The sequence below is a fragment of the Talpa europaea genome, assembly GCF_964194135.1.
Source record: "Talpa europaea genome assembly, chromosome: 14".
NCBI lineage: Eukaryota > Metazoa > Chordata > Mammalia > Eulipotyphla > Talpidae > Talpa > Talpa europaea.
In genome coordinates this window covers 11,888,650-11,913,567 of record NC_140082.1, presented here as the reverse complement: position 1 = coordinate 11,913,567, position 24,918 = coordinate 11,888,650, and the positions used below count along the sequence as shown (strand labels likewise).

The 24,918-nt window shown below is 45.8% G+C and overlaps 4 protein-coding genes across 4 annotated transcripts; 2 read left to right on the top strand and 2 right to left on the bottom strand.

Annotated features, from left to right (window-relative positions):
* Nucleotides 1-703: 703 nt before the first annotated feature.
* SRSF9 (serine and arginine rich splicing factor 9) lies at nucleotides 704-7,123 on the top strand (the record flags this gene model as incomplete). The annotated part of the gene is made up of 4 exons (XM_084254142.1): nucleotides 704-891; nucleotides 3,837-3,997; nucleotides 5,405-5,577; nucleotides 6,980-7,123. 4 exons carry the CDS (start codon nucleotides 704-706, stop codon nucleotides 7,121-7,123), a joined length of 666 nt encoding a protein of 221 aa, XP_084110268.1.
* On the bottom strand, nucleotides 5,390-16,668 carry GATC (glutamyl-tRNA amidotransferase subunit C; the record flags this gene model as incomplete). The annotated part of the gene is made up of 5 exons (XM_084254143.1): nucleotides 5,390-5,433; nucleotides 8,918-9,078; nucleotides 10,674-10,777; nucleotides 16,321-16,502; nucleotides 16,597-16,668. The coding sequence occupies 4 exons, from the start codon at nucleotides 16,666-16,668 to the stop codon at nucleotides 9,026-9,028; spliced, it is 411 nt and encodes a 136-aa protein (XP_084110269.1). The 3' UTR covers nucleotides 5,390-5,433; nucleotides 8,918-9,025.
* An 84-nt stretch (nucleotides 16,669-16,752) lies between these two features.
* TRIAP1 (TP53 regulated inhibitor of apoptosis 1) lies at nucleotides 16,753-17,783 on the top strand (the record flags this gene model as incomplete). The annotated part of the gene is made up of 2 exons (XM_084253696.1): nucleotides 16,753-16,908; nucleotides 17,700-17,783. Exons 1-2 carry the CDS (start codon nucleotides 16,762-16,764, stop codon nucleotides 17,781-17,783), a joined length of 231 nt encoding a protein of 76 aa, XP_084109822.1. The 5' UTR covers nucleotides 16,753-16,761.
* A 2,929-nt stretch (nucleotides 17,784-20,712) lies between these two features.
* COX6A1 (cytochrome c oxidase subunit 6A1) lies at nucleotides 20,713-23,367 on the bottom strand. Its single transcript, XM_084253546.1, has 3 exons — nucleotides 23,256-23,367; nucleotides 22,967-23,109; nucleotides 20,713-20,910 (listed from the first exon to the last, which is right to left on the bottom strand). Exons 1-3 carry the CDS (start codon nucleotides 23,356-23,358, stop codon nucleotides 20,827-20,829), a joined length of 330 nt encoding a protein of 109 aa, XP_084109672.1. The 5' UTR covers nucleotides 23,359-23,367; the 3' UTR covers nucleotides 20,713-20,826.
* Between the last annotated feature and the right edge of the window lie 1,551 nt (nucleotides 23,368-24,918).

The following is a 24,918-nucleotide window of genomic DNA, read 5'->3' as shown; positions in this document are numbered from 1 at the left end:
GATGCAAAGTGCCACCGTGGGCGCCTCCCGGAACCGCCAGGCTTCTTCAGGGCTGCGCCCGGCGGCTGGGAGAGGGGCTCGGGGCCCCAATCCTGCCCTGGCCGGGTAGGGAGGCCACGCACACGCTGCAGGAGCACTGCACCGACAGCGACAGGTGAGGACTGTCTCTTCCCCCGGTCTCTGGAGTCCCCGCCCCGGGCGACACCCCGGGCGGCCGCAGCCCGGAGGCCCGGGGCGCTGCTGCCCGAGACTGACCGCGACAGCGGCCCGTCCAGCCGCCGCGCCCTCCCCGCGACATCCCGGGGAGCGCTCCCCAAAGCCTGAGGTAAACGGCACCGCAGGAGAACACAGGTCTAGGGCGCCCGGGCCACAAGCCCAAGTCCACGCCAACGCGAGCGAGCGAGCGGCCGGCGGGAAGCGAGCCCAACGGGCCCAACGTCCCGCTCCCGCCGCGCCGCCCAGGGCGCCGCCTGCGCCCAAAGAGGGCGCCCGTGTGCGCGCACGCGCAGTCCACGCCGCCGCGTCCCCTTTAAGGAAGCACCGCTCGCCGCCTCCGACCCCTTCGCTTCCGCTCCGCGTTCCCACAATGCAGTGCGGCTGAGCGCCTCCGAGCCCGCCGGGACGCTGCGGGGGGACCCGGGCTGAAGCGGCGGCGGCGGCGGGGACGTGGGCTGCGGCGGGCCCGCGGCGAGGGGCGGTGCGGATGTCGGGCTGGGCGGACGAGCGCGGCGGCGAGGGCGACGGGCGCATCTACGTGGGGAACCTTCCGACCGACGTGCGCGAGAAGGACCTGGAGGACCTGTTCTACAAGTACGGCCGCATCCGCGAGATCGCGCTCAAGAACCGGCACGGCCTCGTGCCCTTCGCCTTCGTGCGCTTCGAGGACCCCCGGTGAGGCCCCCGCCGCGCCCGCCCGCCGAGGCCCGAGCCCGGGGCCCGCCCGGCCCCCCCCCCGGGGGAGGCGCCTCTCCCGCCCCCGCCCCCGCCGCCTGAGCCCCTCGCGGCGCCCCCGGGTGGAAGTCGCGGCCTGCTCGCCGCGGGCTCGGGCCGTGCTCTGCGCGCCCGTCACTTCCTCTGCTATTCTCTTCTTATTTTACTTAGAAATACAAAAGTTGGGCCTTTCGGAGCTCCAGGCCCACCCCAAACCGGCCTCAGGAGTGGCACAAACGACCCTTCCCTCCCCCGCGGCTGCAGGGGCGGCTGAGGGGGAGGCGGGGGCTTGGAGCCCGGGCCCCGGGGCAGCGCGGGAGCGCCCGGGTGAGGAGCAGAAGTAGCCGCTCGCCCTCTCGGCCTCCCCTCCCCCCGGCCGGAACTCGCCGTTAGCGGGGAACAGACGGGGATGTGGATGCCTTTGGAGGTCGCAAAGGCGTGTCTGTGATGGAACCTACCTGCCTCTGCCCTGCGAGCCTGGGGCCTGGTTTTTAAAGCATCAGGGATTTGGAAAAACTTCTAAAACTGCCTGAGTGGGGTCAGTGATTTCACTCCTCACTGCTAAGGAGGCCAGCCCCATTAGATGCCAAGGGCCCCGAGGATTTGGAAACTGTGGAGCCCTAAACTGGCCCAGAGGAGTCAGTGGTGTTTGCAACCATCGCTGGCTCCCTGGCCAGAAAACTGGTGTTTTTAGAAGTCAGGTATCTCGCTGGTCATGTAAGAGGACCAGCGAGGAGCAAGCTCTGGTGGGCCTCATAGCCAATACCACTGGCGAAAAGTGGAGCTTTCCAGACTGTTCCCTGACTGCCTGAATGGAGGGCTGCTGGGAATTGGGGGCTGATCAGAGTCGCCAAGTGGACTTTAGAAAGACTGAACACAGGCTGGCTTTGGTTTGCACCCTGCTCACCTCTACCATCCTGCCATGTGCCAGCCAATAAATTTCCTTAGCTTTCTCTCAGCTCTCCCTTTTCTCACTTCTGATGTAAACCTGCTTTTGGGTCTTGTCCTGTATTCTTGAAGGTGGGGTGAGTATTCACAAGCTGGGTCATCCCTTTTCATTCCCAGGGTAAACCCTGTAGCAGTCACTTAACTTGGGGTAAATAGGTGCTGTTTTCCAGCATTGTCTCAGGGAACCACTTTGCACCCTGCAGTGCAAGGGCTGCCTGGAGGGTGTTTTGCTAGGAAGGCAGGAAGCCCTTGAGGCTTTGATGGTTGAAGATTCTGACGACTCATTCCCAGTGTCTTGTCCTTTGCCTGAAAAATGGAAGTAAGGCATTTTTACACCTAAACTGGAGAAGGTTGTGCCCTTGTTAATTAGTTAACAGTTCTGATATTGTGTTTTTCTTTTTAATAGTTACTATTTGTTAAGTAACATACCCTGTAGTATTTAGCATTTTCAGCAAACCACATTTTAAAGATGCTGAATGTGAGGATTTAGAGTTGTTACTAAAAGAGAAGGCTAGTAAGGGATCAAGGTAAGATTTGAACCTCATTCTCTTGAGAGTACAAACTCACTGTATGGCCTGTTCCATTATTCTCTCCTCCCTCATTCCTTTCATAATAGAAAAACTATCCTTTTATATCAGTAGAGGCTAAGTTTCAAGCAAAGCACTCAATACACAGTATCTTATTTAACTCTTACACAGTATCTTATTTAACCCTTACAATAACCCTTACAATGTAGGCATATTACATTTAAAGATGTAAAAGCCTGAATACAGTTTCCCAGAGACAGCTCTGCTCATAGGCAGGTAGTAGAAGAATAATTTGAACACAGGTCACTTTGCATTCAGAGTCTACTCCTAAGCCCTAACATCTCTGCCTTTATTTGTTTTTTGGTTTTTTTTGGCATAGAAGAACTGGGGTGTAGGCCAGAGGTGGAGGGGGAATGGGAAGAGGCAAAACAGGCAGATTTACTGAAATACACTGCTAAGGGGAGCAGCCAGCCATACTGGAGAGGTCTGCTGCGCCATATGTGGGTTAGCTCCCTGGCTGGGATTGAACTCAGACCTTAGCAGTGATAGTGCTGAGATTTAACCTCTAGGCCCCCAGGGAGGCCCAGTTTTGCCTTTTCCCAGCTGCACTATAAATATAGCCAGGGTTGCACTGAATGTGGTCCTGATAATTTTTAATCCCATGACTACAGTCTTTTAATACTGTCTTGACAAGTGATTATGTCACATCTGAATGATGCTTTCATTGTCATTGTAAGGATGTTTCTTTTGGAATGTACTCTGGAACTGGACTTGCTAGAAAAACATTCCAGGAATCAGGTTTGAACTTAACCTAGTCTTGGATACTGAAAAATGCCAGATTTTATAGTAGTTTTGGAATTATGTATGTCTTTAGCTCTGCTTGTCTACTTAAACTCTGAGGACGGGCTTTCTCCTATCCAATACTGGAGAACAATTCTCTTCTCTAGAATGCTAGTAAAGACAAAGTAACTATTGAACATTTAGAAATCTCTTTGGGTGAAATTTAAGTGGCTTTTTCTTTCTGTAGACTTGTGGGACTAGAACTTGTGGAAGAGTATTAAAGGACTAGTGTATGGTGTGTACTTTGAGAAACTGCTCCCCAAAGTTAGAAGAAACAAATTCATTGGTGAAAGTAGTAATTCGTCAACAATGTGTTCTTTTTTTTCTGAAGTAGACTTGTAATGGGTATATGTTATAATAGACAGTTTGTCATTCCGTTCCTAGAAAACCCTGTGTGTGACATCTGTAAAGTTTAATTCCAGTATCATGACCAATACCACTCCATTATCAAACCAAAGCAGAAGTGCACCCCCATGCACCAAGGTCTTGTTTTTGTTTCTTCACTCTTGGTTTCCTACTTACTTCTCATGTCCCTTACTGGGAAGTGAGTCAGTCTCATTGAGCAACACTAACTTCAAGCTTTTCTTGCAGAGATGCTGAAGATGCAATTTATGGAAGGAATGGTTATGATTATGGCCAGTGTCGGCTTCGTGTGGAGTTCCCTAGGACTTATGGAAGTCGGGGTGGGTGGCCCCGCGGTGGGAGGAATGGGCCTCCTACAAGAAGATCTGATTTCCGAGTTCTTGTTTCAGGTATGATCTTTTCAAAGTGAATGAGATGAAACGTGAAATACTTAGTACAGTTTGTTTTCCAAGAAATGTTAGTTATTACTCTTCAGTCTGTGAGGTAGGTAGGACTTTCTTTTCAGCAGCCTAAATGCTGTGACAGTCTGAAAGCCCTGCCCTGTTTGTCAGTGAGGCAGGTGTTCTGCAAATGAAATTGCACTGGTAATGCAGCCTCGGAAGTGTTGAAAGGGAAAATGTTGGCAAGATCCCTTGAACTGGAATTCTAACAATGTTTTCTTTTGGACTGTACACTGGGATTGGACTTGCTAGAAGGACATTCCAGGAATGAGATTTGAACGTAACCTACTTAATAATCTTGCATCCTGAAAAAGGCCAGATTTTGTGGTGGTTTGGAATTGTGCAAAAATGAAAACAACTTGGGAGTCTTATGGATTACATTAAAGTAGAGAATGAAATGTCTAGTGTTGACAAATGATATAAAATGCTAAGCTCAGGGGTTTGTGCATCTCTTCAAAATAATAATACACTGGTAAAGAAGTGAGGCCTTCTGCATATTGCAGGGGCCTTGGTGGTACAAAATATGTTGAGAAGTCTCGCACCTTCTTAGATGTAAATGTCACACAATCACAGCAGACTCCCACAGTGCTTAAGAGTGATACTCTCTAAGTATCTTCCTATCTTGTGTCCCTTTGTAATTTAACCCCAGAACGCTTCCCTCCTTCAGGATGTCATACATATCTTTTTTTCTCTCCATGCTGCTCTGAAATCCTGCTTAGAAAACTATTAGGAAATGGCTGCAATCCTGAGCTGTGAGCGGTAAACACAGCCTTTGAGAGCAGGAGCACATTTCCCTTTCATGACATCAGGTAGGGTTGTATGACTCCCAACTAGTTTTAGCGTCTGAGTATTACCTTTTCCCCCACTGTATTGAAGAATGTTGGTGGTCTTTTAAGAGGTACTTATTTGATCGAGTTTGTCAGTCATTCACACCCACAAGAAAACAAACTTCAGATTTTTGTGTTAACCTTCAGCTACACTTTGGCTATTTCATTGGATGGCTTTAAAATTCCCATATCTTGGGAACTCAGGCAAGAAATAATCGGGGGAAAATTGAATGCGGAAGTCTTGGGAGTGTGATATTAATTATGAAGGTTATGAATGCATAGAGATATTATACCTATAATGGGATGGACTTCTTGCTCTGTTGGAAAGGCTTCCTATCTGGAAGATTAACTTAGAACCAGCTTGTTAAGGTGCTTCACTACACATACTTTATTCTCTGGTTTTGCGTCCCTTACCAAGATTTGTGATTTGGGGATTTCAAAGGCAGGGATCCTAGGTATTGCTGACTTTTAAAGGGCAGTTGACATGGCTGAAGGATGTGGCTTCTTCTTTTATGTTTTCTGTGCCCAGGACTTCCTCCGTCAGGCAGCTGGCAGGACCTGAAGGATCACATGCGAGAAGCTGGGGATGTCTGTTACGCAGATGTGCAGAAAGATGGAATGGGGATGGTTGAATATCTCAGAAAAGAAGACATGGAATATGCCCTGCGTAAACTGGATGACACCAAATTTCGCTCTCACGAGGTGGGTTACCACCTTCTACTTAGGAGCTTATAGCTGAGCCATTCCACCTAAAGCTGACCTAGCAGAAGTAGCAAAAGACCATGCATTCGCTATCTGATGACCTTAACAATACCACTAAGGATCTGCCTTACGTCGACTAATTCCTATAGGGTCATGACAGAGAACAGTCTCCCCAAAGAGAATACTGTCATAATGTGGTGAGTTATTCAGAGGTATCAGTTATTTCATAGCTGGCTTTATCTGCAGTGCCCCTCCTCTGGCTCTAAGTCTGGGCTCTGCAAGCCAACCTTATTACCGCAGCCCTTCCAGGTACTGCTACCGGGGCAGAGGCGTCACTTTCACTTTCCTTTCCCAAAGTAGTACAAGGTTCTCTTTGAAACCTGAGTTATGTGGCATTTTCTTGAGGCTGATCACCTCACTCTCAGGATTTATTTCTTCCTTTCAAGAAGGCAACTGCTGCTTTGGGTCTCTCAGTCTGATTCAAAATTGATACTTTTGAGACACCAGATACCAGGTTACCAATTGGTCATTGTTTGTTTGTTTTTTTCTGGTTAACCTGTCCTGACATGCTATGACATTTGGGCATGTCTGGGCCCACTTCTTTTTCTGAGGATTCACATAATTCCCTAACTTTATAGCTTGGAGGCTGCATGATTTAACAGTGCTCAAGTTGTCCTCTTGGACTTGAATTTGGAGCAGAAACGAAAAAGCACTTGGTCCTCAGTTACACTGAAAAGCAGGGTCTCAGGGTAAATCCAGTGACAGATTGTATAGGGAAAAAGCATCTGGCTTCTTTCATCTTACTATCTTTACGTCTGAGCATGCTACCTGAGGGCAAAGAGCCAGGACATGATACCTCTCCTGCACATTTAATTTTGTAGCCAAGTTTTTCTCCGAACCCTGGTCCTCCCATATGTAGAATGTTCACAATAATAGTACCATCTTTAAGACTTGTCAGGAGACTAAATTATGAATATAATTAGAACATCTAACCCAGCTCCTGATGCCTGGGAAGTGTTGACTACATGCTAGCTCCTACCATAGGTGGTCCTCCTCATTCATATATGAGGTTGCAGGGGACTGAACTCCATGACCTCTGACATCTTTTCCAAATCTTGGATTCTGGGATCAGTAGCAGTTATTTAGATATGTTAATAATAGCTAGTATTTGAGCATTTAACACATATCAGGTTGCCATTTATTATTCATTCAATTTCCTCATTCCTGAAATGGGCTAGTAAGAGTACCTACCTCACCGCATTACAGTGAGGATTTAGCAAGATAACATCACACTAGACAAAGTAAGTGCTCAGTACTTAACTAATGTCAGGAAGCCATGTTAGGTTTTGGTTTACTTTATAATCTACATCTTATTTTTCCCTTCTTTTTGTTTGAATTTCAGGGTGAAACTTCCTACATCCGAGTTTATCCAGAGAGAAGTACCAGCTATGGCTACTCACGGTCTCGGTCTGGGTCAAGGGGCCGTGACTCACCATACCAAAGCAGGGGTTCCCCACACTACTTCTCTCCCTTCAGGCCCTACTGAGACAGGTGATGGGAAGTCTTTCTTTATTTTCTAGGTGAATTGAGCTGCTTTATGCTCAAAATCTACATTCCAGATTGATGATTTAGTGTTAGGAAATTTTTTTAATTTTTTTTTAAAAGAAATAAAACTACGTAATTTCTACCAGGGCCATATTAGCAGTAAAACATTTTAAACTGCAGAGATTGTGGTTTTGGTTCAGAAGCAAGTTGTATATTTTTCACCTCTGATTATGGGAAACAAATCAGTGCTGTATCTGTGGGTTGCTCTGCTATGGAGATCAGCAGTTACTGTGACTAAGTCGGCCCATTCTGTTTAGAAATATATTTTAAACGTTTAGTAATTGATATGTGTGGTTGTCCTTGATTAAGTTCATAAATTTCACCCAGTAGGAACACTGATTCAAAAAGAAAATTGCTGAGTTGTAGTGGAAGCTTGTATCCAATTGGTTAAGGAATAGGAGTGGAAAGCTTTATTTAGGGATAAAGATATTTACTGTGATGTGGTTTGAGAATTCAACCCCAACAGCAGGTTCAAGGTTTTTTTAATAACTGAAGGTCAAGCTTGTAACTTAAGTTGCCTTTAAAAAAAAAAAAAAAAACAGCATTGCAAATAGGTTCAGTGAATAGAAACATTCTTAACAGCGTAAAGGTTATTGGGAAATTCTTAGCAAACACCAACTTTGGCAGTTTGGTTAAGAAAAAAAATCTCTTAGGTTCTGGTTCTGTCACTTTTACCTGTAAATCTGTCTCCATTTATCCTTGGCATCTGAGCTTTTTAAAACAAAAGAAACTCCAAAATCCCACTATCTTATTTTTTTATGTAGAACTAGGGTATAGGCCAGAGGTGGGGTGGGGGGAGTAAGAATATTCACCAGAGACAGTGGGGAGCAGAACAGACAGATCTACTGAAATACACTGCTAAGGGGAGCAGTGGGAAAGACAGGAGAGGTCTTTTGCGCTACATGTGGGTTAGCTCCCTGGCTGTGGATTGAACTCAGATGGATTGAGCTCAAGCCGTAGTGGTGATGGTGCTGAGACTTACTAAACCTTAGGCCACCAGGGAGGCCCCAAACCTCACTATCTTGGATTCTGCTCAATTCAGTAATCACTGGGGGGAAGGGGAGGGTACTCTGTCCTAGGCAGTATCACCAGGTAAAAAGCTGTACTTTTTTAATGTGTATAACTCGGTGAGTTTAGGGTGAAGTATGTACACATCCATGAGATCATCACTACCATTAAGACCATAAACACAACCATTATACATCACCTTCCAAGGTTTCCTATTCCCTTATTTTATCTATATGATAAGAACATTTAACATAATCCCTACCCTTTTAGCAAATTTTCAGTATTCGATACAATATTGTTACCTTTCCCAGGGCTATTTTTTTTATAAGTTCTTTTCAGAAACAAACTAGAACCCAGCTAGTATGTCACTTTGTGGATTGGCAAATGGTTCCAGGTTAGGAATTCCCAAGTTCCCCAGAACTGAGCAGAAAAGTAACCCCCTCTGCTGGGAACAACACCTAGGAACAAATTCAAGTGTGTTCCTTGAAGATAAAATGGAAACAGCTACTAAAAATTCACTTAAGTGCAGTTTGTGTCTTTCTGGAAGGAGATAAAGGAATAACCTCTATCATACTGAGCAGCCTGTGAGCTGTGAATATTTGATCCATCCTTAAAAACTAACAATGTCTTTTACTTCCATTAGCATCAGGAACTTTTATTGCCTTGTTTAGGCTACATCTTACCCAATTTTTGTCTTTAGAAGATTTAGTTACTAAAAAATACTAACCAGGTTTTTTTAGGTGACTGAAGGAAGTGGGAAAGTTAGTGTTCACAGTGACAATGCTGAGGTCAAGTTTTCACATATTCATAGGGCGCCCTTCCCCAGTAGAGGTGCTCAGCCATGCAAGACTGGCTCTTGTTCATCCAGCTTTGGCAGAGACACATTACCTGTTTGAAAACAGTAACAAAAAGAATGTTATAATCGAACCTGCTCCCTAACTGGCTCTACTGAGCTAACATCACTTGTTGTGGAAATAAGTACAACTACTAACCTGTTTTGCTAATTATGAGTATCTGAAAGAATCACATGTGTCAGTGAAGGCAAATTAATGTACATTTTTCAATAAGGGACAGACAGGCTAATTAGCCATTTATATGCACGTAAGAGTGAAGGAAAGACTTGACTGTTTACTCATTTTGTTCCAAGAAGCAAATTCTGATGCAAGGTTCTACTTGAGAAATAGTATGTGTGATAAATGAATAGTGGCACTGAAACAGCATCAGTCCTCAGGCTCTGAGATAGATTATAAAACCTTATTTCTCTCCACAGTTAACTGAGGTAGTTTAGTTAATGCAGAGACCTATCTTTTTTTTTTTTTTAATATTTATTTATTTGTTTGTTTTGTTTATTTATACAAACACTGGGTACAGCCAGAAGCGCAGGAGGGTGAGAGAATTCACCAGAGCCAGAGCAGGGAGCAGAGCAGGCAGAAGGACCGAAGTACACTGCCGAGGGGAGCAGTGGGTGGCAGGAGAGGTCTGCGTACCATGTGGGACCCTCCTCCAGTGGCCGGGGAGCAGCTGGGGATCAAACTGGCGCTGCAGAGGCCGTGGGCAGCTTCGCAACCCAGTGCTCAACCGCTGCGCCACAGGGGAGGCCCTATGCAGAGACCTATCTTAAGAGTTGAGCACAAGTCTTGTTTGCCTTCCCATTCTTGCTTCAAGCAGAGTGTTCTTCTTACTGGTTGGTCTCCCACTCAAGTGGGAGAGCTGATGTCTGTCTTTGAAGGCTGCTCAGGATGGTTCTCTGAGAAATTTCCTAAGGATGAAGATGGTGCCTGGGAGACTAACGGGTGCATAGGCTAGTCTGTCTCATTGCCAGTGTGCAGCACCAGGCAGCAGCTCTGAGGACCCATCATTCTCTTCAGAGGAGACAAAAACAGTTCAGCCTACCCCCATCATGCTGAATTTTATTATTGGCCCAGAGTTATTTTAAAGTTTCTATTTAAAATACTTACAAGTGACATTTTAAGATGCAAATCTACACACCAAGGGGTTACAAACTGATGGATATGTCACGGGATGCATCTGGCTTGTATTTTATTTGCATGGTGGTGTTTTTAAGTTTGAATTAGTTGCTAATACTTATAATTTGGAAGGTCTCACATAAAATGCCAGATGTCCTCGTTCTCTCAAAACAAGCTCACATTCCTACTGAGTAAGAAGCATTGAATGCCAGTTGCCCCTTCAGGCAGATTTGCCCCCATACATACCTCTCCCTACCCCAATCCTGTTTTGCTCGTTCCTACTACCAGCTGACCCTTGGAAGTGTGTAATATGTTTAAGTTGAAGGTGTATCACATGACTTGCTACATCACATCTCTAGAACTTACTGATTTTGTCATTGGCAGTTTGTGCCTCTTAACCTTCATCCATCTCCCACTTTATATTGTTTACAGTGCTTTCACATAGTATATTTTGCACCTCACAGTTCTGCCTTTATTCTTAGTTCATTCTATTAAACCACTTTAGGCAACACATACCTGGAGGGGCCACAAAATACTCCTCCACAACTCGATGGGAGTTTTGTAGTAGTTCTTCTGCACAGTTGCCTTCTACCACGTTGTCGGATCTCAAGTACACACATCTAAAAACCAGAAGCTCAAGGTTACCTTTTCTGAGGACTGGGCTTCTAGGGCATGAGTGCAGAAGGTCAAGAATAGGAGAACCAGGGAGGAACATATTCTTGAGTTTGGCCACTGCCCAAAAAAGGAAGGAACTATTATGGCCAAAAGAACAGTCTACAATTTTATAGATTCAACAAGCCTGTGAGGTAAGTGGTAATTATTCCTCAGGATTATAATCTTCAATAAATATTTTTCATGGATTACTATGGTTAAGTTGCTTTTGATTGAGATAGATAGAAAGACAATTACAATACAATATGTTAAATCTAACAGGTAAGCAGAGCTTGCCAAGGTATTAGAAAGGGGCATCTAACCCAGCCAGAGTGAGGACAAGTATTCAGAATAGGTGATGTTACTGCTAAAGGCAGGAAGCAGCTGGATTGGGGGATGGGAAATGAACTTCCTGGCAGGTGTAGAAACTTGCTCAAGGATGGTTACGTGGCTTAAGAATATTAGTTGTTAAGTGAAAGAACTGGGAACTGAGCCCAGTTCTTAGTACCCTGAAGATGAGTACTTTTCTTCACTGTAGCCACCTTTATGCATATAAAACCTCCCCCTGTAAGAGGTGCCCCAAACATAGGTCAAGAATCTCCCATTATTCCCTGGGCCTAGTGTCTTCCATTAAAGTATCCAGATTGGGCCTCCCCGGTGGCACAGCGGTTGAGCACTGGGTTGCAAAGCTGCCCGCAGCCTCTGCGGCGCCGGTTCGATCCCCAGCTACTCCCCAGCCGCCGGAGGAGGGTCCCACATGGCGCACAGACCTCTCCTGCCGCCCGCTGCTCCCCTCAGCTGTGCACTTTGGTCCTTCTGCCTGCTCTGCTCCCCACTCTGGCTCTGGTGAATTCTCTCACCCTCCCGCGCTTCTGACTGTACCCAGTGCTTGTATAAATCTTTAAAAAAATAAATAAAATACATTTTAAAATAATAATAAATAAATAAAGTATCCAGATGACAAATTACTAAAACCAAACAGGAGCTGAACATATCTATGAGGCTTAACTACTGTTTTAAGGTTTAGAGTGTGTGACAGTTCTAAGACCGCTTCCAGATATTTGCACTGGAAAATGAACAGCCTGCTCAATCACTGATAGTGGAGCAGCCGAGTTCTTTCTGCTTTAAGCCAGAGAGACTGAGGGCTGAGCCTAATGTGCCAAAGGGCTAAGTGAACTGGGCAAAGTCTACATAGAAGGCTAAACTGTCACACGGTCCTTTGAGGAAAGGATTTGTTCCTATATTTGTTTTGTGGCTCCCAGCCCCGGGCTAGCCACAATAAACAGCTATTTGTGGTTCAAGGAGTAGAGAGCTGGCATTCTCTCTTAACTGCTTGTCCTTGAGCAAATAGGATCTTTCCAGACCTTAAGTGTTTGGCCCAAAGTATGATGGTTACACTAGACTTTTTGGAACCATGCAAGTGTTAGGCATTCATTTAAGAAAACTTGGAGAACAAAAATAAAGTCATCCATAAAGGCGATCACTGGATTTTCTGGAGTTTATATATTTGTTGGGCAGTGTAACAAAATGGCCAAGCATTTGGGCTCCTGAATTACACTTGAATTCTAACCCCAGTGCCACACTTGGCATGTGGGTAAGTTACTTGTCCTCTTTATGGATCAGTTTCCCTATTTGTAGAACGCTTTAGAGAATTGCTAGAAAGTTAGATAAAATGTCAAAAAAGGCCTGGCAGTGATAGGCCTGTATTTCATTGCCAGTAAGAAAGGGCGGCTGAACAGCACTTGCTCCTTTCGGAAAGATTTAGTGCACCCCAGTGTGCACCCTTCACTCAGAGTGTGTTTATTTACCTGCTGCCGCCATCATGCACAACTTGCTTACACTACAACTGAGAGTGCTCTCTGTGCCTGGGCACTTGGAGATTTTAACAAAACAGGACTTGACTACCAATGACTGGTGGTTAAATAACTGCTCTTCTCAACAGTAGATCTAATAGATAATGATTTATTCACTCATTTGGTGATCAGGTTTACTATTAAGTGGCATTTCCAGAAAAATACCCCTTTAAATACCACACATTTGTTTATGATGGAGTTGTTTTAGAATAAAATCAAGCCTATTTTCTGAATCATAAGTTATTGAACACAGGGTCTCTGTGAGGATGGCATACCAGGTAGGCCCTTCAACTTACAAAGTCACTAACTTCTTTTTTGCTTAACTTTTCTCAACCTCAGAATCAATGCCTAAAACTGAACAGAACCAGTTCAGCTCTTTAGGTGCCTGTCACTTACTTCACTTTGACTTTCTCAGAGTTCCATAAGCAAGCACCAAAACTACAGGACACCCATTTTGATAATAAGTCAACTTCTTTGCATCCAGGCTAATATTAATTCTTGGAGGATATTAATATAATCCTTGAGAACTGAAAAAGGTGACTAGAATCTATGTTCTGATTCAGTTGAAAAAGCGGTTTGAGAAAGGCCAACTGTGAACTCTAGAAATCACTACCTTCTAAAGATAGGCATATAGCATTTAAACCAGAACTGGGACAATGCTAATATAAAGCATTTAATGGCATTGTGGCATTAAATATAAAGCATTTAATGGCACTGTGGCAGCAGAGAGACAGAGAAGTGCCTCTGGGTCTTTGGCCTGAACAGTGGGACAATCCTTTCTCTTCCTCTGGTCGTAGGCTGCCCAGAAGTTATTTCTTTGGGCACCATTCTACTTCCATCTATAAGTCTTTTTTCCCTCCCTCCTAATTTCTAGTTTGATGCAGACTAGAATGAGAGCTCATCAATTTGACTAATGGTTTATTTATGGCTCTGAAGGACATCCTAAGCATTAAAGTATTGACTGTAGTCAGAGACACTGTCATCTGAGTCAGTCTCTGGATTGGAGACAAAACGTTAATCCAGTTTCTAGGGGTTGATTTTATTTTTTATTTTTTAAAAGATTTATTTATTTATTTATACAAGCACTGGGTACAGTCAGAAGCGCGGGAGGGTGAGAGAATTCACCAGAGCCAGAGCGGGGAGCAGAGCTGGCAGAAGGACCGAAGTACACTGCTGAGGGGAGCAGCGGGCGGCAGAAGTCTGCGCGCCATGCAGGACCCTCCTCCAGTGGCTGGGGAGCAGCCGGGGATCGAACCGGCACTGCAGAGGCTGGGGCACCTTTGCAACCCAGGGCTCAACCGCTGCGCCACCGGGGAGGCCCTGTTTTTAATTTTTTTAAAAAGATTTCTTTACTTAAACATACAAGAACTGGGGTACAAGCCAGGGTTGCGGGGGGTGAGAGGATTCACCAGAGACAGACTGAGGAACAGAACAGGCAGATTGACTGAAATACACTGCTGAGGGGAGCAGCGGGTGAGCCAGGAGAGGTCTGCTGCGCCATGTGGGTTGCTCCCTGGCCGAAGATCAAACTTGTGCTGCGGTGGCTGCGGCGAGCTTCATAGGTTGCACCTTAACCCTTTGCGCCACCAGTGAGGCCCCAATTTTTTTTTTATTTTATTTTTTTCTTTTTAGATTCTCTGAGAACAGGCAGACTGACCAAAAAACACTGCTGAGGGGAGCAATGGGTGAGACATGTCTGCCATGTGGGTTTCTCCCTGGCTGGCTGGGGATTGAACTTGTACGCAGAAGCTGAGGATTGCTTCACAGTGCAGTGCTTAACCCCTTGCACCAGCAGGGAGGCCCTGTTGTTGTTTTTAAAGATTTATTTATTCATTCATACAAGAACTAGGGTACAGGCCAGGTGTGCATGAGGGTGAGAGGATTCACCAGAGACAGCAGGGAACAGAACAGGCAGACTGAAATACACTGCTGAGGGGAGCAGCAGGCAAGACAGGAGAGGGCTGCCATGCCATGTGGGATTCTCGCTGGCAGGCCGGGATCAAACTGGCACTGCAGAGGCTGTGGACAGCTTCACAGTGCTGCGCTCAACCGCCTGCACCACCAGGGAAGGCCCTGATTTTATATTTTAAAGATTTATTTATGCATACAAGAAGTGGGGTACAGGCCAGAGGTGCGGGGGATGAGAGGATTCACCAGACAGAGTGGGGAACAGTACAGGCAGACTGAAATACACTGCTGAGGGGAGTAGTGGGTGAGTCAAGAGAGGTCTGCCACGCCATATGGGTAGCTTCCTGCCCGGGGATCGAACTTGTGCTGCAGTGGCTGCAGCTAGCTTCATGGGTTGCATCTTGACCCCTTGCACCACCAGGTAGGCCCTCTGGGGGTTGATTTTAGATGGTATATTCAAAAGTATTTGAGAACACAGACTGAGCTCTAAATCCCAAATTCTTACTACTTGCGAACCCTTGGAGCAAGTTAGAAAACCTTTGAGTCTGTCTTCATCTGTAAAAAAGACACTAGTATTTACCTTTTAAGGTGGTGATACTGAGGTGATAACTAAGGTAATACATAGAAAGTCTCAATACCTGGCACATAAGCACACAAAATGCCCCCTCCCCCCTTTCTTTACAAAAGTATTAAGATTAGCAACAATTGGTAAAGGTGGGTAGGGGCTTAAGCCTTGTAGTATTCACAAGGTAATTTGTTCAAAGGGCTCCCATTCCTTATTGTCTTACACTACACTTGTTCACTGCAGCAGGTTCCTTTAGGTTATAATCGTTGATGAGAAAAGAACCTCATAGCACTGGCTGGTGGTGAAGGAAATAACATTATGAGAGGACCTGGTTTCATTATATATCGCAGTGCTTAAAGTCACAGTTTTCAAGAACCTACTGACGATGTTAGTGAAGACTTTACCTGTGTTTTACACTGCTCCCCCTTAGGCATTTGTGTTTTCAGACCTTGGTATAAATGGAAAACTTAAAAATCTCCCTCTGCCCTCCCCTCCCCTTTTCCTTTTTCTCCCCCATTTTTCTTTAAAACTAGCCACTGTTAACAGTTTCTGGTATGCCCTTTCAGGGAACAAAACAATGAATACACCAGAGCATTAGAACTACACATAAAGTATCAATAATGTTCCATACACAATGTTTGAGCTTTCCCTTTTTAATATATGTTGGAGACCTTTTAATATCAGCATGTAGTTTCATTATTTTTAACCAGATACTCCACTGAATAATGATGTATTTAGCCATGATGACCCTTAGTGGCCAGGAGAGGCCCTTCCAGAGGAGATGAGCTGAGATCTGCCAAGGAGGCAAGCCGTTCCAGAAAAAAAGTGAATGGCAAGTGCAAAGATCCTAGAGAGAACGAGTTTGGCGTGCTGGAGAAACAGTGAGGAAGCCAAAGCGTCTGGAGTGATAAGATCAGTATGTCCCAGAGATTGGCAGGGCCTCTGAAGTGGGTCCCCCATGGCGATAATAAGCGGTTCGGATTTTGTTCTGTTTTACTCTGAGAGGGCTCAAGGATTTTAAACGAGAGTGCTAGGTTTCATAATGACCAAGGGGAAGAGGAACCCACGGGACGACCCTACAGAACTTCCTGCATCTCGCAAAGTCTTTGTCCCCTCGGTGACAAGGGGACACTTACCCACCTTAAATGTCTGCAAAGGTGCCGGGCGGGGCCGCAGCCGCGCTTACCTGTCCTCCAACACCGACTCCATGGGCTCCACCCCATCTGTGTCCACGGCGCCGAGCCGGTCGGCAAAGGCGATGGCTTTCTCCAGCCGTGCCACGGCCTCCCGGCTGCCGAAGTCCACGAGCGCCAGACGCTCCAGGTGCTCGATCACCTCCGCCGAGACGCGGCCACTTCCCGAAGGGAGCTGGGAAGAGAAGGAGGCCGAGCGCGTGGGCCACAAGGGGCCGCCTTCCCCCCTGCCTCGCCACCCGCCCTGGGGCGCGCGCCCTCACCTGAGACGCCTCGGAAGCGAGGCCCCGGCGCCCGCCTCTCTGGGCCCAGAGCCCCAGCCGCACGGCTCGCGCCCACATCGCTCTTCTTCTCAGCCCCCGTCACCGCCCCTGACGTCAAACCGAGCGACGCGCCTAAGATTGATGACATCAGGGTGAGCCGCCGCCGCCGCCATGAACAGCGTCGGGGAGGCCTGCACCGACATGAAGCGCGAGTACGACCAGTGTTTCAATCGCTGGTTTGCTGAGAAGTTCCTCAAGGGAGACGGCTCCGGGGACCCGTGCACCGACCTCTTCAAGCGCTACCAGCAGTGTGTCCAGGTGAGCAGCCGCCCGAGCCCCGCGTTTTCTGCGGGGCCCCCAGCTCGCGCGTGCACCTCGCGGGCCTTGGAACCCGGAGGACAAAGAAAGCCAGTGGCAGGAGCTCTTGCCCCTGCCTTCGTCTCAAGGCCGCCGGGGTATCTCTGAACCACAAAGTTGAGTATTTTTGCGGTGCGTTACTTTTTACGGAGCACAGTAACACGGCCCGTTTGGCGCTCATCTTAAACTTGCAAAGTGGGCGTAGTTACTCGTATTTTGCACTTGGAACGCTCACGCCCAGAAGTCGGAAGTGATTGGTTTAAATTCACTGGACTCAAGTTTTGGTAGTAGTGCACTTTTCCACTATTACAGTTGTATTGGGGGAAGGCAGGGGGAGGCCGACGCCTAATTGGTCTTTTGACTTGTTAGGATCTCTTTTTGTCATAATTCCTTCATTGGTCTGTTTTCTTCCTCAATTAGCTAGGACATTTTCACCACAGCCCAGTAAATACGGAACTACTTTGAATTTTAAGAAGAGCACTGTGACTGGGCAAGGCACTCTCAATTCGTTAGTTAGTTCAGAGTCTGGGGTAATTCCAGGTGGAGGTGTTCATTTACTGGTGGGAAAAGTGAGGCTTGCTCAAGGTCAGAGACAAGAACCCGGGTTGGAACTTGGGTGTCTGTTACAATAGAGAGGTCTAAATCTCACTTCTGAATTTTAGTGATTCCCTCACTCCTTTCTAGTCTCTCTGCTCCTAGGGCGTTTGATCCTCAAGCTTCATAGTGACTTTTATAATGTTTTCTCCCCTCAGAAAGCAATAAAGGAGAAGGAGATTCCCATCGAAGGACTGGAGTTCATGGGCCATAGCAAAGAAAAGCCTGAAAGCTCTTCTTGATCTTGACAGTCATCTTGAAAAAGGACTCCTCAAATCAGGAAATTGAGGAACTATGGATTTTGTCAATTAAGACCGAAGATAGCCATCCATTCGATGAGGAGTTTAGGAGGGAGAATTTTTGTTTCCTCCTTTGTTTTCCTCGCTTGTAAAAGGTGAGGAGTCAACATTCTGCTTTGAGATGATTTCTCACTTGCTCTGGCATCTTGCAGGACTCTATGTGCTAATACTGAATGACTTATTGAGATTATGGTTGCATTAGTTGGTCTGGAATCAGCTTTAATTATACCTTGTATGTAAATAATGGTAAACTTGTCAGGGTTGCCTGACTTCTTGAGTTATGCTGCAGACGACATTAGGTTCAACTGCACTTGGGTGAGTGTTCATGGGAGCAATGGTTAGGACATCTCTTTTTTTCTCAGGGAAATTAATGGTCTGAAAAGGAACCCCCAGCACAACAGTTTCAATCAATGCTTGGGAGCAATTTTGCTTTTTATATAACTTAATGGTAAAGATTGCTGGTGGACTGGGTTAGCCAAGAGGAGATAACTTTTAATAGTTACCTGCCTTCTCAGATTCACATTCGAAACTGAAGAATTTTGCCATGAACACCATTTCAGAGTTCAGTGTACCCCAGGAATTAAGATCCTTGGAGTTATCTATGGAAGATCCTAAATTGTAAGGATTTGCTGTTGACAGCTCTCAACCCAAGTCAATGGATTACGTCAACCCATAGATCATAAAAATGTCAAAATGCTGCATCTGGTTAAAATGAAGGGTTGGGGGAGGAAAAGTTATGCTTTATTTGCATTGTTTACCCACCCTGCCATGTCTGTAATCATGGAGATGGAATAAATTGTAATATTTGGTGTCTGTTATTATTTGGCCTCGGAACTTAGTGTACTGTATCTAAAAACTATTACCATGTATGGATCCCATATATATTGAGGAGTTTTAGCAAACTCTAAAATTGATTTCCAGGGCCTCTCCTGGTGGCGCAGCGATTGAGCGCTGGGCTGCAAGGCTGCCTGCAGCCTCTGCAGCGCTGGTTCATTCCCCGGGCAGCGGCGAGGGAAATGAAAATAAAAAAATAATAATAATAAAATTGATTTCCATTGTAAGCTACAAAAATATTTTCTTAAAATGTGTATATAACAACACATAACCACGCAAACGCCAGGATCAGGTGAGCACTTACATACTTTAAAATGTCTCCACAATTGCTCAAGTAATCAGGTTCAGCTTGCTACACGCCTTAAAGACAGTATGAAACTTGATTTATAGATGGTCTGAATTTTCTTCTCCCTTCTCTACCAATTACTATTTCATATTTAATATGACCAGCCCTTAATGTCATTTCAATGTATAAATATATTTATATTTTGACTGGTTCAAGTCCATTATACAAAGATTGTTAAGGTTATTTGGGACGCAGCTGGGAAGCGCAGTGGCAAGCTGAAGTGTATCTGTCTTGGACTCATCACTTCAGTTCTGTAAGGACTCAAAAGCTCCGGCTGTGGTTAAATCCTGAAATGGCCAAGATTCTTTTTCCCTACTGTAAATGGCTTTCACATCCTGTGTTTTCCTATGCCTCACTCTTGCATTGCCAGCTTACAGTACATACAACATTATTACCTAAACTTGTAGCCTCTTGAAAGTTGGCACAAAACTGGTTGAGCCTTGACCATACAACCAGCTTTTTTTTTCTTTTTTAAATATTTTATTTTATATAATTCTTTTATCATTTTTCATTTTTGCACAATGTATGCATTTTCATTTTGGTTATATTCCCCATACAATTCCCAACCCCAAGCATACAACCAGCTTTAAACCAACTGTTTTTATGCAATTGTTACTAAAGATGATTAAAATGATTTTTTGATTATTCCTCATACTATTATTATTTCATTCTCATAAAGTGACTACAACTATCCTAGTTATTTCAAAGGCTTTAAATTTTTATGAGGAATTCTTTTGTTACTGTTACTTTTCCCTAATTCATGGAGACCGGAAAGTTCTGGTTCTAAAAACAACTATATGCAGAATGTGTCCATGCCTTTACTTCTCCAAAGGTTTCTGATCCTTTCAGACTTAGGGTGCTGAGAGAGATGACCCCAAGGTGAGAACACTTTTGGAGAAAATTATCTGTCTATAGCTCATAATCTGCAGCAAATGCTGGTGGAATGGAAAAAGCTGATTGCAGGAAGTGAGTGCTACTTCTTGAGAATCACTGGTACCACTAGATATAAACTGTAATCACGCAATGTCTCTTGTCATCCAGAGTGTGTCAGGAACCAATCTTGATAGCGCCACTCATGGTCCCTTTGCTTTACCCACTCCAGGCGCAAGAAACCAGGAATAGGCATATTATAAATACTATTATTTAGGGCCTCCCTGGTGGCGCAGCGGTTGAGCGCTGGGTTGCGAAGCTGCCGGCGGCTTCTGCAGCGCCGGTTCGATCCCCAGCTGCTCCCCGGCCACCGGAGGAGGGTCCCACATGGCGCGCAGACCTCTCCTGCCGCCCACTGCTCCCCTCAGCAGTGTACTTCGGTCCTTCTGCCTGCTCTGCTCCCCACTCTGGCTCTGGTGAATTCTCTTACCCTCCCGCGCTTCTGACTGTACCCAGTGCATGTGTAAACAGAACAAACAAATAAATAAATAAACATGCCTCTAAAAATAAATAAATAAATAAATAGATAAATAAATAAATAAATGCTATTATTTGGAAGTCTGAGTTGGACCGGAAACAGCAGCGACAGACCTTTGCAGAAACAAATAACATTAATGCTAATTTCTTTTTTTTTCATTAATGTTAATTTCTACGGAAAAAACACCACCAAAGAAAGCAACTCCTAGCTCATAACCAATCAAGTTATTTATTTAAGCCATCACCTGCCATTAAGCAGAGATGGGAGATAAGTATAATGGTCAGCATTTGATACAAGAAGTGAGCTTAAGGTCCCGTACATTTTTCTGGTCCATGTGCAGAGTTATGTTCCAAGCCAGTGTTGTGGTCCCAAGTGCTAGGTAATGGTCCAGGTTCTCTTTAATCCTCTTCATAGCCAGTGGGCAGTGGATTCATATGAGCATTGTGGAATAGAGTATGGTTACCATCTCCCCAGGGAAAAGGCTGTGGAGTGAAGAGGACAATTAGGCAATTCCAGAAAATAATTCAGAAATACATTGCCATGAACTAAAAATAGAGGGTGATAAATGACAGATTATACATAAAAATAAAGTGGAAATTAACCTTTTAACTACCAGGATATTTAAGCCTTCTCTTTAATTTTTTTTTTAAAGATTAATTCATTTATGCATACAAGAACTGGGGCACAGGCCAGAGGTGTGGTGGGTGAGAGGATTCACCAGAGACAGAGTAGGGAACAGAACAGGCAGATTGACTGAGACTGACTGAAATACACTGCTGAGGGGAGCAGCGGGCGAATCAGGAGAGGTCTCCTGCGCCATGTAGGTTGCTCCCTGGCTGGGGATCGAACTTGTGCTGCAGAGGCTGCGGCTAGCTTCATAGGTTGTGTCTTAACCCCTTGTGCCACCAGGGAGGCCCTATTTAAGCCTTCTCTTAATTAAGAGAACTCTTCCATAGCAGCCTTTAAAATAGACAGGAGGGCCTCCCTGATGGCTCAAGGGACTGCTCCCCTCAGCACTGTACTTCAGTCTATCTGCCTGTTCTGTTCCCTGCTCTGTCTCTGGTGGATCCTCTCATCTCCCACACCTCTGGCCTGTACCTCAGTTCTTATAATCGTAAATAAATAAATCTTTTTTAAAATAAAAAAATAAAATAGACAGTAGAAGGACCTGCCTGGTGGCCTAGGGGTTAAGTCTCATAGCTATGGCCTGAGTTCAATCCTCAGCCAGGGAGCTAACACATGTATGGCACAGAAGGCCTCTCCTGTCTCACTCCCCTTAGCAGTGTATTTCAGTAAATCCACCTGTTCTGCTCCCCACTCTGTCTCTGGTGCATCCTCTCACCCCCCACTCCTCTGGCCTACACCCCAGTTCTTCTACACACAAAAAAAAGTAGACTGTAGGAAAAACAAGTCACTCACAAGCCCCTTTCTGCTAACTACTGTACCCTGTGCTGTGTTTTAAAAAATGTAATCTTCAGGGCCTCCCTGGTGGCACAAGGGGTTAAAACGCAACCTATGAAGCTAGCCACAGCCACTGCAGCATGTGCAGCACGAGTTCGATCCCCAGCTGGCCAGGGAGCAACCCATAAGGCGCTGACTCCCCTGCTGCTCCCCTCAGCAGTGTATTTCAGTCAGTCTGCCTGTTCTGCTCCCCACTCTGTCTCTGGTGAATCCTCTCACTCCCCCACACCTCTGGTCTGTACCCCAGTTCTTGTATGCATAAATAAATAAATCTTTTAAAAAAAATAAATAAATAATGTAATCTTCAAATCACTATCAGAATGGTAGAGGTGAGTATACACAAGATGCTTATATAAATGCAGATTTCTGGGATCCATCTCTGACCCACATAAATCTGAATTGGAAACTACAATCTGCCTTCAATTATTTGGCATGCGACCTTTTCAAAAGCATTGCTCTAGGGTTTAGGTTGAGAAATCTTGCGGTATGCTTCTAGTTCTTCTGTACAAGGGTGAGAGAGGGGCTCAAAGACTCAAAAATTTCTGCATCTGAGAGTCTAGGCTATGAGGCCAATCCTACCAGGACCAAGTGATTGAATAGTATTAAAGAACCAGGAGAGAAAGAATACTTACAGCAAGCAATGAGAAACGGCTAAACTACACCTACACCAATACACCAAACATAAAACAACTGAGAAGACACCTAGCATTAGATCTGGGGAAAAGGAGCAGCTGTCAGTCTCTTCACTATGCATCTAGAACCTGCCACATGTCGAAGTCCATCTGCCTTTGCCACTCCCAACCTTCGAAAGTTTTATACAACTCACAGTTGTTTCAGAGCTGTCTCAGAAGGTGGGCCGAAAGGGAGAAAAACGGAACTGAAGGGTACTTAATTTATGACCTTGAAGAACAACAGACATAACTCTCGAATCTGTTTCCCTTCCGTAAAAGCAGAGAAAATTAAAATTTGTGAGCATTAAAAGGAATCCTACACGCCCGGCACCCACGCTTTTAGAAAAACTTGGTCCAGGGCGTTTGGAAAGAGAGAAGGTCACTGCAAGTGACGGCCAGGGCGTACCTTAGACCTGATGCGGAGATGGGGGTAGGCGACGAACTCGGGTCTCTCATGCTCTCCATGTTTCGACTTCAGGAAGACATTCAGCATGCTCACTGCCACCCCAGGGAGCGCGACGAAGTAGGTGAGAGCCTTCCACATGCGAGCTGCGGAAAGAGAACGACCGTTCAGGCTGGAGCGGCGCCCGCAGCGGTCGCATCCCGTTCCCCAAGGCCTCAGGCCAAGGTCACAGTCGCGCCCGGCCTCGCTGCAGCGGGAATGAGGCCCGCCCCGCCGCACCCGGCCCCAGTACCTGAGCCCTCTTCGCCGTGGGCGCCGCTCGACATAGGCCGGCCCAGCCGTGGCCAGGACCGACCCAGCAGCCTAGAAACGCCGGACCCTGCCACCGCCGCCATCTTTAACCTGGCCCGCAGCGGCGCCGGAAGCGGAAGCAGAAGTGAGGGTTGGGGCGGGACCTAAACTTCGAAGGAGGTTCCCATTGGGCAGCGCCTAACACCAGGCGCCTGCGCACTATCCTCGAGACCGACTGAAGCCCAGTCGAAAGCCTCCTGGCCCCTGAGCTTGAGGACTGGCTCCGGGTGTCCTACCGTCCCCACCTTGTGGGGCTTAGCGCCAAAAATAGGTTTGTGGAGGGCGCTCTGGCCCTCGGGAGCTCTCCTTTCGTTGGAGTCCGTGGGCTGAAATGAGAGATTCCATCCGAGCACAGACCACCCCATCTAAAAATGCAATTCCTTCCTCCCCAGCCTGTGACGTTTTCCAAAACACATTAACATGGTCTTCGTCGTCGTTATTATTTTGTCTGTCTTCCCTACTAGATATGTAAACGTGGTGCCAAGAATTTGTCACTGCAGCATTCCCAGAGCCTGGAATTTTACTCTCAACATAAATTTGATGAATGAATGAACGAAAACTGACTGAATGAATAGCAACGGGAACCAGAAAGAGTTCTGAAATTGGTGCCCGAAGATCTGGATTCTGATCCCAACTCAGTAGGCTCACCTTTTGGCTTCTTTAGTCACCCTAGTTTTCTCTACCTTGAAATTCTGGGAATAAAAATTGACATCTGTTGTATAGTCTCCATAATTCTTTTTCAGCTCTCACTGCTTCCTTCCTTTGTCTTCTAAAACAGTTTTAAAAATGAAAAAAAAAAAAACCGCATAAAAATGAAGCTTTTTGACCACAGGCCTCTTTAAGAATATAATGAAGGTGGGCCTCCCTGGTGGCTCAGCGGGTTGAGCGCTATATTGCGAAGCTATCCGCAGCCTCTGTATTGCGGGTTCGATTCCCGGCTGGCCAGGGAGAAACCCACATGGTGCGGCAGACCTCTCCTGTTAGGCCCGCTGCACCCCTCAGCAGTGTCTTTGGTCCATCTGCCTGTTCTTCTCTCCTCTCTGTCTCTGGTGAATTCTCTCACCTTCCCCTGCCCCTGACTGTACCCCAGTTCTTGCATAAATAAATAAATCTTTAAAAAAAGAATATAATGAAAGTTATGAACTCTTCTTACTGTCCCCCTCACTCCCTGCCCCCCCCATGCACCTTCTCCTAGGCACATACGGTTTAGGAGACAATGTTGGGAGAAGAAGTAATATAATGCACAATAGGAAACCCACTAAGTGTCCTTGTGCCCCAGGTTAACAATCTCCAAGTAAGGGAATAAACAGGGACTCTAGTGTGGAAAAACTGGTTCACATCTCACTTCCTTTCCTTACAGCCTGAGGGACCCTGGGCAAGTTAGATAAAATAAATGCTTTAAGACCGTGCAGTTTCACAAAGATTAAAAATTTAGGATCCTATTACTAGAGCTTCACAATATCATCTAGATCTTTTTTTCTGACTAGCCTGGGCTTTTATATGTTATGGTTGTAATCAGTCATTAAATCCGTAGGCATCCTGAAACACAGACAAGCTTATGAGGCCCAAAAGTGGGAACGTGGAAAGGCTCCAAGCTCAAGGTT

Excerpts from the sequence above, each read along its gene's own strand:
- COX6A1 (XM_084253546.1), bottom strand. The coding sequence starts at position 23,358 with ATGGCGGCGGTGGCAGGGTCCGGCGTTTCTAGGCTGCTGGGTCGGTCC. Across the intron at positions 23,110-23,255 it reads CCACGGCGAAGAGGGCTCAG|CTCGCATGTGGAAGGCTCTC; the intron begins GTACTGGGGCCG and ends CTCTTTCCGCAG. Across the intron at positions 20,911-22,966 it reads ATCTCCGCATCAGGTCTAAG|CCTTTTCCCTGGGGAGATGG; the intron begins GTACGCCCTGGC and ends TTCACTCCACAG.